The sequence below is a fragment of the Asterias rubens genome, chromosome 12 (assembly GCF_902459465.1).
Source record: "Asterias rubens chromosome 12, eAstRub1.3, whole genome shotgun sequence".
Lineage (NCBI taxonomy): Eukaryota > Metazoa > Echinodermata > Asteroidea > Forcipulatida > Asteriidae > Asterias > Asterias rubens.
In genome coordinates, this window is record NC_047073.1 from 10960778 (window position 1) to 10977793 (window position 17016).

The 17016-nt window shown below is 38.9% G+C and overlaps 1 protein-coding gene across 1 annotated transcript; it reads right to left on the bottom strand.

Annotated features, from left to right (window-relative positions):
- Nucleotides 1–3975: 3975 nt before the first annotated feature.
- LOC117298000 lies at nucleotides 3976–16915 on the bottom strand. The gene is made up of 14 exons (XM_033781213.1): nucleotides 16801–16915; nucleotides 15924–15979; nucleotides 15226–15308; nucleotides 14768–14832; nucleotides 13630–14015; nucleotides 12761–13141; nucleotides 10588–12353; nucleotides 9840–10013; nucleotides 8927–9046; nucleotides 8030–8212; nucleotides 7447–7575; nucleotides 5163–5276; nucleotides 4458–4610; nucleotides 3976–4174 (listed from the first exon to the last, which is right to left on the bottom strand). Exons 1-14 carry the CDS (start codon nucleotides 16822–16824, stop codon nucleotides 4101–4103), a joined length of 3708 nt encoding a protein of 1235 aa, XP_033637104.1. The 5' UTR covers nucleotides 16825–16915; the 3' UTR covers nucleotides 3976–4100.
- Nucleotides 16916–17016: the final 101 nt, after the last annotated feature.

A 17016-nucleotide genomic window follows, 5' to 3' on the forward strand; every position in this document is an offset into this window, starting at 1 on the left:
AGTTTGGTTGTGCCGGAAAAGTTTGGGTTGACATTTTTCATTTGGCTAAAAAATGACAAGTGCCTTGTAAAAGTGTATAGCAATTTGTGAAACATATGCTATGGTAGTTTTATCATGTTTTCTGGACTTGTTTGTAGAGACAGTTTGACAAGTAGAAAAGTGTATTTTTTTATCAGTTGATAATGTCAGAATAGACTTGTGCAAGTCATTTCAGTGTCTGTTGGGGAATTTGGAAACAAACAATGAAGTACTTGTTTAGGTTAAAACCAACCATGTTTTGGTGTTTTGTGCTCAGTTGAATCACTGAAATAACATGCGGCTACTGCCTGCCAGGGTTGCTGTTTCGGAATTCAATTTTCTTGTAATAATTGGTTAGCATTAACGTAATGCTGCATGGCCAAAATTGTGCACTGTATTACACACATGGACGTTGACATCTTAAATGCTGCAACCAATAATTATTGTGAAGATGCGTTAGGCAAACACAATGTAGGGAGATGAACATTATTTTCAGGAAATTCCTTTACTCATATTTTAAAAAACTACAACACCCCAGCAAGTAATATCTTATAAGAATTTCAAGCTTTCTACCGTCATTATCTTTATACCATTTAAGTTTGATATACATCTGTGGATGTTTGTGTTTTGTGCTGAACAAAAAATACCCAAACCCTTTAAAAAAAGTGACATGAAATGAGAGTGCAGAAATGACTTGAGCAAGTCTACTTAATTAATGTTTTTAAATGTACATAGTGTTTATAAAATGTTATAATTTAACTATATGAATGTATATACATATTATACATCAGTGTGTGCTTTTAATTGGAGAAAAGGGCTAAGAGACTACCGTCCAAGCAAAATAACTCAATTTTGATTTGTTTAAAATAGTTTGATTCTTAAGAATTTAACCCTGGGGGAGATTGGAACATAAGGAAAGAAATTGTTTCCTTCAAGTGTTTGTGTTTGATAAATACATGTATACATAATTTAATAGTCAGCCTTTCTAGGATCTTTTGTGTTTTGTTTTTTTTCCTTGTTTTTCAGAGAAAATGTTTTTTGTTTTACTGCCTTGTGAACTTTTTCAAGAACAAAATTGATGAGTTCACAAGGGAACATTTTCTGGAAAAATATGATAGGTTCACAAGTCTTGTGAACATTTTCAAGAATAATGTGATAAGTTCACAAGTGAACATTTTCAAGAAACATTTGATAGGTTCACAAGGCTATCTTGTGAACATTTTCAAGAAACATTGGATAGGTTCACAAGGCTATAGTCTTGTGAACATTGTCAAGAAACATTTGATAGGTTCACAAGGCTTGTGAACATTTTCAAGAATAATTTGATAAGTTCACAAGGCTATATATATTTTCTTGAAGAATAATATTTTCTTGAAGTTCACAAGGCTATATAATAGTCTTGTGAACATTTTCAAGAAACATTGGATAGGTGAACATTTTCAAGAAAAATATGATAAATTCACAAGGCTATATTTTTGTGAACATTTTCAAGAAACATTTGATAGGTTCACAAGGCTTGTGAACATTTTCAAGAAAAATATGATAAATTCACATGGCAATAGTCTTGCGAACATTTTCAAGAAACATTTGATAGGTTCACAAGGCTATAGTCTTGTCGACATTTTCAAGTAAAATATGATAAGTTCACAAGGCTATATAGTCTTGTGAACATTTTCAAGAATAATATTTTCTTGAAGTTCACAAGGCTTTAGTCTTGTGAACATTTTCAAGAAGAAAAATGTGATAAGTTCACAAGGCTATAGTCTTGTCAACATTTTCAAGAAACATTTGATAGGTTCACAAGGCCTTGTGAACATTTTCAAGAAAAATATGATACGTTCACAAGGCTATATCATATCTACTGTGAACGTATTCAAGAACAATATAATAGGTTCACAAGAAACATTTGATAGGATCACATTTTTCTTGTGAACATTTTCAAGAAAAATATGATAAGTTCACAAGGCTATAGTCATGTGAACATTTTCAAGTAAAATATGATAAGTTCACAAGGCTATAGTCTTGTGAACATTTTCAAGAAACATTTGATAGGTTCACAAGGTTCTTGTGAACATTTTCAAGAAATATATGATAAGTTCACAAGGCTATATATAGTCTTGTGAACATTTTCAAGAAACATTGGATAGGTTCACAAGGCTATAGTTTTGTCAACATTTTCAATTAAAATATGATAAGTTCAATATAGTCTTGCGAACATTTTCAAGAAAAATATGATAAGTTCAAAAGGCTTGTGAACACTTTCAAGAATAGTCTGATAAGTTCACAAGGCTATAGTCTTGTGAACATTTTCAAGAAACATTTGATAGGATCACATTTTTCTTGTGAACATTTTCAAGAAAAATATGATAAGTTCACAAGGCTATAGTCATGTGAACATTTTCAAGTAAAATATGATAAGTTCACAAGGCTATAGTCTTGTGAACATTTTCAAGAATAATTTGATAAGTTCACAAGGAAAAGAAAAATTTGATAAGTTCACAAGGCTAAAGTCTTGTGAAAATTTTCAAGGAAAATTCACAAGGCTACATTTTCAAGAAAAAAGTTCATAAGTCTATGTGAACATTTTCAAGAAACATATTATGTGAACATTTTCAAGAAACATTTGATAGGTTCACAAGGGAAAATTTGCTGGAAAAACATGATAAGTTCACAAGGCTATGTGAACATTTTCAAGAAACATATGTGAACATTTTCAAAAAATATGTGAACATTTTCAAAAAATATGTGAACATTTGATAAGTTCACAAGGCCTTGTGAACATTTTCTTGAAAAATTTGATAGGTTCACAAGGCTACCATTTCAAGACAAAAAAAATGATAATTTCACAAGGCTTACCCCTCACAATTTTTTCCCAAAATGCAAGGCATTTTAGGGTTGGGTTAAGGACTTGGGTGAAGGGTTATGAATGGGACAATGAGTCAGATTCAGACAATGATACCGAGCATTAATACATACAAATTTTTGGAGCAGTTTGTCTGCATTTGAAAGGTTTAATTATCGAGCAATCTCACCAGTAAATACAACCATTTTTTTTTAGTTTAAAAAAAATCTAAACTGAGTGAGTGTTAGCAAGGCCTGACGACTTAAACATTGGATTTATGGATAGAACTAGTAGTAAAAATGGTATGTACATCAATCAAAAGGCGTCAAAAATAATTTACAAAAATAATGGCAGCTAACATTCAACTTTTTCAATGGCCAGTTTATATATTTACATTTTTTTTGTTAGCTCTGGAAGGCGTCTTTTTTAAGTTATCTTTATGTGTGCAGTTGAATTAAGTGCATCTTTAATTTATCAGAAAATCGCTAACAATAAAAATTATTGCTAAAGCTTGAGAAATGAATGTATCGTGAGTGAATCTCTGCGTCGAGTGTTGTCTTTTTATTTATTTATAAATTACCAATCACCTGAAAATGTTCACAGATTTGTTATTTTATGCATATGTTGGTATACACCAAGTGAGAATACTGCCGTCGATTTCACCAAACTCTTCCTAACTTAGGATTAATCTTAGGACTTAGGACGAGTCTCAGCCCTGCACTGTATGTAGAATGCAAACCTTGAGTTTAATCCTAAGTTGGGACAAGTTACTCGTCCTAACTCGAGAAAGGATTAATCGTAGCGTTTAGTGAAATCGGCCGTCGGTCTTTGACAATTACCAAAGGTATCCAGTGCCTTTAATATTGATAATCTACTAAGACCAAAAACATTGATTTTGAATACCACTTTAAATAAATGGGAACATTCATTCAGTAAATAGGCCTTATCTGAAAGAGTGACTTGAGAGGTGCTAGGACGCAGCAGACTTACCAGTTAGTTCCATTGCTTTTGAAGATGTGCACATGCTCAGACCTACGCAAACAATGGACATTTACCTGGTTAGTCTGCTGCCACCTAGTGTTCCAAAGTCTCTCAGAGGAGGCTACAGCTACAGCTACGACTGTTGTTAAGCCTGTTGCTAAGGATGTCCTATACTTCAACGCATGATGACATCGAAATCTAGCCATAGCTCTAGCCACTTCAGGCGTGGCCGTATCTTGAGGGTCCTCACCAGCGATCTTCATCGGCCTTTGTGCTGGAAGAAAACAAGCTTGGCCTCGTCACGTCGCAGATTCTTCACGTTGTACAAGTTACCTGTGACGAGAACAGAAATGGACAAGGTTAAAGTTTCTAACAATTGTCTGCAGAGATTTCGTCAACATACATATCACCTTGCAGATTTCGCTCTTCAATTTGTACAAGCTGGAACTGCTTACAAATGAGCAAGTTCAGGTGGGTGTTTGAGTCGACCAGACTATTGTTGCATTTATACCATATGTCCTTTTGGTTGGTAAGCAGTTTACAACACCAAGGTCTGTTTTTCTCAGACATTATTTAAATCTCACTTGCAAATAACTCATTAAGAAGACCCCCTCACCTTGCGGCACAAAGAACATGTCTCCGTTCTGCATGATACTGGTAGTATGGTGGATGGTAACCGCTACCTTGCCTCTAGTGATGTAGAATACCATGGTGTCATTACGAACGAGCTGTAATCCCTTCTCGCTTAACGGCCGGATGGTCAGAATGCCTAGGGGTCAAAATCGGTCAAATAATGATGAAATAATGTGAACTTCCCAAGAGCCAAAATATCTTAATTCTACTCACTGGTTTCACTGTGACTCTTATCAGCTGGTTATCAGCAACCTAATTATTTTCTAAACATTCGCCTTGGAACCCACTACCTCAAGGCCAGTGATCCTGACCCACAAGTCTACTTGCTGGTGTCAAAATAACCAAAATGCTTAAAAGCACAGAGAAGTCCTATTGATTCTCATTCCATTTCTCATGAGAAACCCAAAACAACGAGTCCAGCTAATCGGCTGAACATTTGCATGCTTGACACGTCACTGAGGCAACAAAGGCAATTGCCTTGCTGCCCCTTGGTCATTGCCTTGATGCACCCTTTGAATGTTCCAATAGAAGTTTATAGTTTCCTCATGAAGGCGCCCTTTACCAAGGATAAACATGCCTTGGTGCCCTTGCCCTCTCAAAAACGAAGCATCAGGCTTGAAGATGGTCAGTTACTGAACAAGAGTAACCTTGATAATTGTGACCTTTAACCTTTTGTAGGTTGACCTACCTGAAGAGAAGGCTTTCTGTGAGATGCACTTGCAGAGTGTTATTGGGTCTTCATCAGTTGCCTCTTTGCCGCTCGGCCCAACAAACTTGTACATCTTGGCCGTCTTTACAGTGTCTAGAGTTTTTATTTTAAAAAACGGAACAAAGAAATTTAAAAGCTCATCCAAGAGAAACTCATCTAAGCTACCTTTTCGCAGCAATTGTCATGGTGTCCTGTGCTTTTGCTGTGGTGTCTGGCAGATATCCACGAGTTTAAATTTTCCTCATAGAAGTGCTACTTACCAGAGGAAATAATTAAATTCAAGGCCTGCATTTGCCTTTACCAGGCCTGATTCTAAAACCTGGGCCCAATTTCATAGAGCTGCTTAACGGTCGATTTTGTGCTTAACGGGTGCACCTAGCAAGTTTTTCATTTCATAGCCTTGCTTAAGCAAGGTTTTTTGCTTAAAACGGCGAGGCAAGCAAGCAAAAAGGGTCCTTAAAGCCCCATTGCTTAAGCACCCTGTTTAAGCGCCGGGCCCAGTTTTTAAGAGCTGCATCCCGTAACGGTCGATTTTGTGCTTAACGGGCGCACCTAGCAAATTTTTCATTTCATACCCTTGCTTAAGCACGTTTTTTTGCTTACATAGGTAAGCAAACAAAAAGGGTCCTTAAAGCCTCTATTTTGCTTAAGCACCCTATTCACACAGCGCATAGTGCAACACTCATTGCAAAAGATGTTTTTGTGCCGGCACAGCGGTGATTGTACGTGCGTTTGTATGGTAGGTGTAGCGAATAAACGAGTGTCTAAAATGCTTCAGAATCATGCTGTACAATGTATTATCTTCTTGTTTACTTTCAAGTTAGTGTGTAAACCTTTCGAGGGGCACTTTGAACCATTACAAATAATACATATCAGACACAGAAGGTGATGAATTTTTGTTATCGCCACTCGAGTGCATTCCGCATTTATTTCGCCCGCCATTTTGTCAGCACCTTCTTCTTTTTCGCTTAAGCAAACGATCTCAAATGTTGCGCACGCAGTTTGTTTACGTGCTTAAGCTAGCAACCGCTGGTGAAATAGGTTTACGCTTAAGCAATTTATGTTGCTACATTAAGCCAACATATTTGCTTACCGTTAAGCAGCCCTAGGCCATGCACACAGTGCAAAATACACTGCCTTCTTCTGTTTTGCTAAAGCAAACGATCTAAAATCTCCGCGCGCAGATTGTTTACGTGCTTAAGCTTGTGTACGTTTAGCATGAAATCCGAATGGTTTTAAGCAATTATTTTTGCTACGTTAAGCGAAAAAATTTGCTTACCATTAAGCATCTCTATAGGCTTGGGCGATATCACGATATTATCGAATATTAATTTGGACACGATTTCGATATCGGATGAATTTGGTTTTAATCGAAATATCGATATATCGCGATAATCGCGATATATCGATATATCGATTAAATATTGCGATGTATTTGCTAGCTGAGACATCTTGCACCCCAAAGGTTTGGAGTAAAACCAGAAGAATAGGTCATTAGAACACCTCTCTTATGCTAGGAAGTATCTCTTCTACAACTTTCACTTGGAGTTTTAAGACTGATGATGTCAAATTTCATTAATCGCGATTATATCGAATATCGCGATATATTGTCAGCGATATATCGTGAATAAAATAAATCGATATCGCCCAAGCTTACTAGGAAATTGGGCCCAGGTCCAGCGAGTGCAAACCAACTTTTCATATGCACTCCACTTAAATACACTGGACACTATTGGTAATTGTCAAAGACCAGTCTTCTCACTTGGTGTAACTCAACATAAGCATAAAATAACAAACCTCATCGGAGTTGCGAGATAACTATGAAAGAAAATTCACCCTTGTCACACGAAGTTGTGTGCTTTCAGATGCTTGATTTCGAGACCTCAAATTCTAAATCTGAGGTCTCGAAATCAAATTTGGGAAAATTACTTCTTTCTCGAAAACTACGTCCCTTCAGAGGGAGCCGTTTCTCACAATGTTTTATACTATCAACCTCTCCCCATTACTTGTTACCAAGTGAGGTTTTATGCTAATAAGTATTTTGAGTAATTACCAATAGTGTCCACTATCTTTAAGTGTGTATTTATTTTGGATTTTGTAAAATTATGAATGGCCGCGCTTGACAATCTAGTTGCAGAATACGTGCACAGATCATCTGCATATGAACCAGCCTTAAAGTTTGGAAACTGGGCCGAAGTCATTACGCTAAATTTGGCCCGAGATGCGTACCTATCATAAAGTGAAAGTAAGACCAACAACTTACCCACTACTACCTCTTCTTGTGTGTCCGGGTTTACCACCGTCATTGCTGGGTGTTCTGCCACTTTACCCCCCGGGGGTGGGGTTCCATGCATGGATAGATCAGCAGGAGTATGTGGCAGTTTCTTCTTGCCTTTGAGAGAGAGAAAATAAGAACTTAATTTACAATATATCATCAGCGTTTGTAGAGTTTTTTGGGGTGTAAATTCTTGATGTTCTCAATGCTGTTAACATTTTCAACAAACTTTAGACCTAATACGCAATAGATTTTTATATAGGAATACTCAAAATGCCCTGGTATTTGACAGCTGAATGTGTGAGCTTCTAATAAGAGACGGAGTAATAACTTCCACTGCAAGTGCAGCCCGCAGTGGCAACCTTGCAGTGCCATCGACCTGCCCATCTTAGCAAAGTATTGGCCCTGGCACTGCAGATAGGCTAACCGCTGACAAAATTCAAGGCCTGATATCCTCTATGAGAATTCACCCCAACATTAGCTCAGGCTTTCCAATTGTGTAAAGTACAGTACCAAAAAGTGATGACAGATCTTAAGCCAAAGTCAAGGTGTCGTAACAGACTATAGTTACCTCTTTCTGCCCTTTGAGGGCGATGTTCGGGACTGCTTACCGCCGGTGAATCTACCCCGGCTAGAGCGAAACCACCGGACATCCTACGTTGATAGACCGCTCTCTCATTGCGCCAAAACTCCAGAGGGCGCACTCTGTTACGCCTTGTCCTGCGTTGACCGTTCTCCTCATCATCTGGTTGAACTGCCAAAAAAAAAAAAAAAAAAATTGTCAACAAATAAAAGAAAAAAATTACAAACTTTCTTCATCCTGCTGGCCATAACCTTGAGCCACCCTTTGGCATTGTGTTTAGCTATTTCTTATAAAAAAAAAAAAAAATATGGAAAACTAAATAACTTTCACTTTAGGTTTTTTTTTTTAGATAGATTCCCAGATCATACTGCTTTTGGTAAAAATTACGCAACATAAAAAGTAGAGTATAGTGAATTGAGGGTTCCACAAATCAAAAGCTATCGGGCCAACTTGCGTAAATTGAGGTTGATCTACATGTTAATAAGGGCTGATACAAATACTTGACTTGAGATCAACTTGAAAAAAATTATCAAGACATCACCATTTAAAAGGCCCGATTTGAACAGCATGGCTTTCAAACCAAGGATAAACACCAAATAATATTCAGAGGACCTCAATTCAATTCAGCGCTATTTTGTTTATTTATTTATTTATTTTTATTTTTTTAAATTTTTTTTTTTTGGGGGGGGGGACTTGTGATCAACTTGACAATATTTATCAAGACATCACCATTTAGAATTGGCACAGAATGGCTTTCAAAACCAAGGATAAACACTAAATAACATTCAGAGGACCTCAATTTAATTCAGCGCTATTGTGTTCAGAGAGCCCCACAGTTTTGAACAAATCCTGGGGAGAAAATTCCTGAGACCTTTCAGGACTTACCTATAATTGCTTTGGCTTTGGGAACTTCAAAGAACTGCAGCTGTAAATTCTTCTTCTGTCGATTATTGGTTTGCTTTGTTGGGTCCTTCAGGATAGAGCGAGGTGTCGGTTCGGGGTAGACTGGGGAGAAAAAAACATGAAAGGGAAGAACAAGATTAAAGACACTTGACACTATTGGTAATTGTCAAAGACCAGTCTTCTCACTTGGTGTATCTCAACATAAACCTGTGAAACTTTGAGCTCAATTAGTCGTCGAAGTTGCAAAATAACAATGAAAAAAAAAACTCCATTGTCACACGAAGTTGTGTGCTTGCAGATGTTGTGTGCTTTCAGATGTTTGATTTCGAGACCTCAAAATCTAATTCTGAGGTCTTGACATCAAAATTGTGGAAAATTACTTATTGCTCGAAAACAACGTTACTTCAGAGGGAGCCATTTCTCACAATGTTTTATACTTTCAACAGCTCTCCATTGATTGTTGCCAAGTAAGGTTTCATGCTAATAATAATTGTGAGTAACTACTGCCTTTAAAACAAATCAATGTCTGTTCGAGCAAATGATATCAATGAGAATCACTGAAAAAGTGACATTCAACGTAGTGGCTTGAGGATCTGTCGCTGATTTCACAAAACTTTACATGCTTCCACTTGTGCAACATTTATTATGTTAGTTGTCCAATACTAAAACAAGAAATCTTGCACAACCAAACTTCAGCCCGGGTAATACTGTGAATGCGAATGATAATTTTGACGCCACAGGGTTTTTGCAGCGAGTGTTTCGCTTTTAACATTTGTATAGTAGTCACCAAGAACTAAAAAAGTTGTTTTGATCCCCTCGCCGCTAGTGGCCTTATAATAGCCATTTATAGCCCACCACTAAAATTGCACTAGCTACAACCCTGGTCCCTACTCACCCGTTGTGGACAGTGTCTTGGGAGTAATCGCAGAGTGAGTGGCCTCCCGGTTGGCTCCATCGGAACTCTCCATGGGACTCTCTGAGGGATCGTCGCTCGACTCTGCTGACTCGCCAGACTTCTCATACTCATACTTGCTCAGAAAATCCATCACTGCATCACTGGCTGGTTTGACTAGAAGTTTTAAACAACATTCTTATTTTGAAACACAATTTTTCAACAGAATCAGGAAAATAATTTGAATAAAATGATTTCTAACTGATAAGCCTCTCCTTCCATTCCAGTTTTGAGAGCTGGGAAGGTAAATTTTAGTTCAACCTTATTTTTTTTTTTTTATACAAAATTCTTAACACATGCAAACAGTATAAGCATCATTAACATCATTAACATGATTAACATATGTAGGAAGAGAGCCCCAAAAGGGGGAAATCCATGCAATCAGGTACATGTAAACCGTTCTCAAGTTAGATTTGAAACAGGGTACATAGAGGTGAAAAGCATCATTTACCCATACAGGGTTACAGATAACTTGTAGTTTTGTTGTTACAATATTTCCGCTAAAAGTCCAGATAGATCAAAACGAAACAGGTTGACAACAAAATGTTGACACTCCTTGGCCAAGTAGCTTACAATAAGCAGCAAATATTGCTTAGAAATTTATATGAAATTGAGCCCAGGTGAGGAATTGTGAACGAGACATTCAATTGACTCATTGAAAAAAATGAATCCAGCAGACCCTTTTGCTTACCTTGAGTCTCTGATGCGGCATCTTTAGTGGAGTCCAACCTTGTTGCTTTCCCCCTCCCCCTCCCCTTCCCTCTGCTTCTACCTCGTCCCTTTCCCCGTCCCGACGACAAGCTTCCTTGTGGAACTTTGAACGAACCCTCTGCCTCAGGAGGGATGCTAGAGTCAATATCGTAGACGTCAGCTGTGGATTGGGTGCTACTCTGAGATAATCTCTGAGAGGGTTCAATTAGGACGGTGGTAGAGAGATCTCCAGAGTATAGCTTCCTCTTGCCTCGTCTTCCCTTTCTGCCTCTTGTTGGCTCCCCTGGCTTCTTCGTTGCTGCAACGACCTCCGACCCATTCTCGATGCTCCTCTTTCTAGACCACTCATTGGGTTGAGTAGCATCAATGGCTGCGATTGAGTGGTTCTGGCTTCGGTTTGCTCCAGGTGTCCCTTTGAACCTCTTTCTTGGGATTCTGTCATCATCATCTGGAGCGACGAGAGACGAGGATGGAATGCTTCCCGGAGTGGCTTCAACACCATCTGTGTCTGACGAGACTACATAAACACTGCCAAAGTGAACACTGGCACGTTTATTTCCGAGGGATTTCCTAAAGGATGTGTGGTAGGGGATCTGCTCTTGGGGTCTGACCTCTCTCAGCGCTTCATCGTTGTTGACCTCCATTGTGTGATTAGCGCCTGATGAGTTGAAGACAGTGGATGACTCTACTTCCTTGACATCCACAAGACTAGATTCAGAACCTTTCTTGGTTTTATCAGACCTGTTCCTTTGCCTTTTTGTCTTTCCACTTGATAAACTATCAACCGCATCCCCACCAGAGTCTCCATCTACCACACCGATGTCCTCACCTCCGACATCGAATGCAACCTCACCTCCAACATCGACTGCAACCTCATCTCCGACAACGACTGCTACCTTCCTTCCTCTAGGCTTCCTCCGCGTTCTTTGACCTCGTTCTTCATCAGTTCCCGTGGAGCTCATCTCATCTCCTGCAACAGTTGAGTTCTGCTTTGTCTTTTTAGTTGGTCTTCTCCTAGATCGATTTCGACTCTTGTTGGCAACATCTGTTCCTGACTGCTGCGACTCTTGGCTACCTTCTCCACTACCACTGGTAGCTTCTCCCGTAGTCTTCTTTGATTTACGCGTCCGTGAGGATCTTGAGGAAGCTGTTGATTTTGTAACATTGATATCACTGTCTTCACTTGAGGCACGTGGCATGCCTCCTTGGTTTGACTGAACAGGCTCAGGCTGTGGCACTGGCAACACCTCTTCAACTGCACCATCAATCAACTCCGCTTTGGACATGTCCTGTTTGTCACTTTGTCTTGGTCTTCCTTTCCTCTTCCTGGCTTTAGAAACCGGCTCATCCTGGGGTAAAGATCCACCCTTAGCTTTTGAAGTACCTCTGCTCTTTCTTGTCCGGGTTGATTTGTAGGAGTGGTCATTCTGAACGATGTCGATGACCCCTTCATCGTCGGCATCCTGGAATGACTGATCACTCAGGACACTCGTGATCAAATCTGACACTGCCTCCTTGGTCCCATCGTGCCGGTTGACCACAGACTTCTGGAGCGATATAAACATCCCTTCCTCTCCCGAGAGATCTCCGTCCTCCTCTACATGCATCTTGTTTGGCTTCCTCCGCCGTCTGGTCGACTTTGCTGTCTCTTTCGTGACGCCAACAGACTTCCTTTGCTCCTGAGTTATACTGTCCTTTCTGATGGCTCTTGGCTGTGAAGCAGCTCTAGAGGCTTCTGTAATTACTCTGCAAGAGAACGGGAAACCATTTGACGATCATATACTACACACAAAAAAATTGTTTCTTAAAAGTATTATTGGCTTTTGTAGCCCAAAATGTTGCCGAAATTGTGTTTTTACACAAAACGTTTTTGTGTGGTTTAGTTGGTGAACGAGCAGTTTGTGACAATTGCACTATGACATACGGCCACTGGCTTCAACTGCCTGTTACATATTGCATTAAATCTGTGGTAGAATATGGTAACCACTCGAGTTACTAGTTTCAAGAGCGCTTGCTCACGTTGGGAGATACTTCGCCATGAAATTGTCTATTGTAATAATTTTTCCTAATTAAATCCTCAAATGTACTCTTTATGGTGAGAGAAAAAATAATTATTTATATATATATTTGTACTCCTTTTCTAAAACACCTACCTTTCCTTCTCCAAAGTTTGATGAGTTGAACCGACACCAGATACCAGACTCTCTTCTTTATCCACCAACAAGGATGTCTGTCTCTCGGTGGCCGGAGACACCCCTTTAATCGTCTTAGATGTCGACTCTTGCAAGGATGCTCTCTCTTGAATCAGAGAAAAACTTCTCTTCTGTGGTTGCTCTTCTCCTGCCGAAGCCGAAGAAGTCTCCGTTGCTGTCTTTAGCTCCTGCGAACCCTCGCTAGAGTGAGATGCTTTTAGTGTTTCCTCCGAAGTGCTGCCTTCTTCGCTCAGGTTGTCCAGACCCTTCTCTCTAGCTTGCTTTGTGCGAGTTGATCTTCGTCTCGGTCGGTCTTCCACATCGTCATCATCAAACTGTAACCTGCAGATTTGAAACCAAAACCAAGACACTCGATTTTACATACAAGCAAGCTCTCCCAAGTCTGTTAATTTTTGTTTACTTCAAACTGGTTGAACAAAGGAAAATTACTACAGTGGGCCAATAATCGGCGACCTCCGATTTAATATGCCAGCACTTAGCCAACTCAGCTATCTAGCCCTTATGTTAGGTTCTCCCTATTTTTTCAATACATGTATATTTGTTCGGGGATGCCAGTCATAAGCCATTCAACCTGTTTCTTGGATATCACACCCCAGTTTAACAAACAACCTAGGAAGCAGCAGCAGTGGGATCAACAATATATGATATTATAAATAATAATTTTAATACTTTTATCATTCATCTCAAAGCTAACAATACTCTTTCGACAGGCAGAGGACGAGCTATGGTTGAATTATGACAACTAGAATCCTGTTAGTGTGACTTAATTCCACTGTTAACGTGAGCAATGGACCTTCAACCATCCTAACCTTGTTTTTGTCTTGAACTCCTGCAGGGCAGAATGAGGCGCTAGGAACGACGTCCCACCCTTGATGATACTCCCAGTGATATCTGACTCCTGTATCCCTCCCTCCTCTCGAGTTGGTGTTGCTGTGGCAACATCATCAACAACATCACCTTTACCGACGGCAACCTCCTCACTGGTTTCCGGCTGTGTCAGTTGTTGAGACTCTGAGGCGTTGTTCCCTCCAGTCTGGACGCTCTCGACGACTATCGAGTCAGAGTGGGGCTCTGCGATTGCAAAAGAATTTGACTGCACCTTCTTGGACGGGATGTCTGAGAGAGGTTCGGCGTCTGTGCTTCCACCGCGGGAGCTCGGTGTGAAGGGTAGCATATGCTTGATAGGTGAACTCAGCTGTGGAGTTTTAAAACCAAAAAACAAATCATTAACTTTTATTGAAGATACTTCACCTTCAAATTAAGGGTATAAGGCACAGACAAATAGTCTGAAACTAAAATAAAAAGTCTAGGATACATGTTGAGATGATGGCATTCAGGTACTGTCCTTAAATTTGTCAGTTATTCATCAGCAATAATAATAATATCGAAGTCTTATGTAGCGTACGTATCTACATGTACCAAACAAGGTACTCGAGGCGCTGAATATGTACAAACTTTAAGAAAGATAGATTATTGTAGTGATGATTTCTGAGACCCAATTATTAAGCACCTTATAAGGGTTCACATGGTGGGACCACTTAGCTTGCTAGTTCAGTAGTCCGCCAGTCTGAAAGCTTCAAATTCAGCTTTCATTACTAGTGTCTTTTTTTATTAATATAGTTCCCAGAAACAAAGCCTCCTTCCAACTACAACCACATAAACCCAATTATCAAGGTTTCATCTCAAATCCTTCCCCGTATTCAAGCCCATAAATCACCCCTGTGGTAAGCAAACCCCCATACTCCCTTGCACTGACCGCCACCATTATCTGGTTAGTGACCAAGCTTTTCAATCCCCGATCGGATATAATGTCCTTAGTTTCTAAGTGTCTCATTCTCTCAACTCTTTTGTTCTACGAGAAAACAAGCCCAGGATTTAAAATAAATGATCTCATAATTATACAACATTTTGTTATTCTTTGATTAATACAATGAAAGTTTCACTGACCTTATACCGTTTTTCTTTATTTTCTTTGTTGGCATGAAGAGATAGATCTTCAATACTTTCTTCACCTAGTAAAATGAGAAATACTTAAAAATGGAAAACCAAGAATGAAAAATACAGCAAGGAAAGAGTTTAACAGGGCCAAATTTCATGGCTCTGATTACCGCCAAATTCTGCACTCCAAATACCATTTTACTGGGCAAGTGCTGAATTTCTGCGCACGCTGTGTAAAATAAAAAAATGCCTATTAACGCGGAATACGCATGAGCACAACAACAATTTTCCCTGCTAACCCTGTGAAATTACGCTTGACGTAAGTGCCAAACTCCCTGCTTCTGTAAGCGCCGATTCTTTATACATGATGGTCAACTTCCAGATTTAAAAAAAAAATTGTCTCTGATCTTGCTTGGCTGGAAAAAGTATTATCGCTACATTTGACCGTAGCTGAGTTAGTTACTTACCAGAGTCAGACCAGTAGTCATCAAACACCTCAAAGCCCTCACTGTCTTTGCGTACCTCTTTGTTCAACACCCAACCAGTGCGTCTGAAACAGAACATGTCATTTTTATTAACAAATGTTTGCAAATTAAATTTAAAATGCAAAAATACAGATGAAACCATTAACAATAAAAAGTATTAAAGCTTTATAGACCATTTCAGTCGTAAATGCCTTGTACCAAAATGGCCGCAAGCTTTGACCTTCTTGCACTCAAACAAGAGGGTCAGAGAAAGACTATTTCAGACCACGCTGCCATTTACCAATGTTTACCACAGTAACACAGAGTGTATTATTTGAAACCAAAACTGAGTGTATTGCTGATTCTTTACAATTGTCCTGAATTTTTTCCTGAAAACTTAGTTGCGAAAATGTAACCCTCCTCCCGACGGCGATAACAAAACCCTCTTCGCCATCAGGAGGAGGGTTAGTTATCGCAACTATAGAGCAAGTTAGCAAAGTCTGAGCTTATCTGGGAATATGGTGACTATACAGAAATGAACGACCTCTAGAGGGGTCAAGAGTAATAATGTTAGTTCACAGTAAAAATAGTTGTACCTTATTCCAGGACTGGTACTTAAAGTTTGAAGTTGGGATATACATTTTGGAAGATGAGTTTGAGCAAACACATTTGATTTTAAAAGGAAAAACTGTTGCTCTTACCTCCCCACGCCTTGGTCAATGGGATTCACAAAGCGGTTCTTGTAGAGTTCCTGGTACTGGATGGGGGTAATAAAAACAAAAATTACTTCTAATAAATTAAAGATGTTACGATAAACATATTTCTATTTTTAAATTACAAAAGGCCCTTTTACTTGTTCATTAGGCCTACCAGCTCTTCTACAATTTGTACAGATAATTAAAGTGTATTCCAAAAGCTAAAGCCAAAAAGCCTTTGTGAAAGGTTCTAAAAAAGTTGAAACATCAGGTTGCAAACAAACAATTTTGCGCCGTCACATTGACTTTATGAAATGAATTTATCACTAAAACTTACAGAACGACTTTGGCGGGGAGCAACTTTGTATTTAGCCCACCTTGTTGAGCTGTTAATGGCTCCGCTTTTAACATCGGTCTCATCACTGTAATGGTGACAGTGATGAGACCGATGTTAAAAGCGGAGCCATTACAGCTCAACAAGGTGGGCTACTTTGTATTCAAATGGAAAAGTTTCTGTATGGCGCCACCACTTTTTCATTCGAAATAAAATAATATAGTATCTAATTTACCTGATTGATATATCCCTTTTTGAAAAAATGAGTGAAAAAGTGGTGGCGCCATGCGGAAAGTTATCCATTCAAATTATGCATTGTTGCATTATTTGCATTTTATGTTTAACTTAAAAACAAAGTGTTGAATTTTATTTAAAAGTCAACTTGTTTATTGGCATTCTCCACACAGTGTGGAGCTAAAAAAAACATTCAGTGGTCAGGGAGCCAGACTTCCAGAACTTGCAGAAGGAGTGTATGTAATTTAGCGACGCACAGTTTTGGTCATAAAACACTCTTTAAATATATCCAAGGTACTAGAATTGTATACATACTCGTCTTTCCTTCTCAGCAGACATTGTGGCAATTTTTCTCAGGCACAATTAAAGAGAACTCTACAAAATCACAGTGTATAAAAGCTTTCCGTAGGCATCATAACAACCGAATAGAACGCCGCCATTTTTAAGTTCAAATTGTTTAGGCAAGGTCAATAATATGCTAACAACGTCATTTTAAAATTTATTACTGTTATAAAATAATAACCCAAAAAG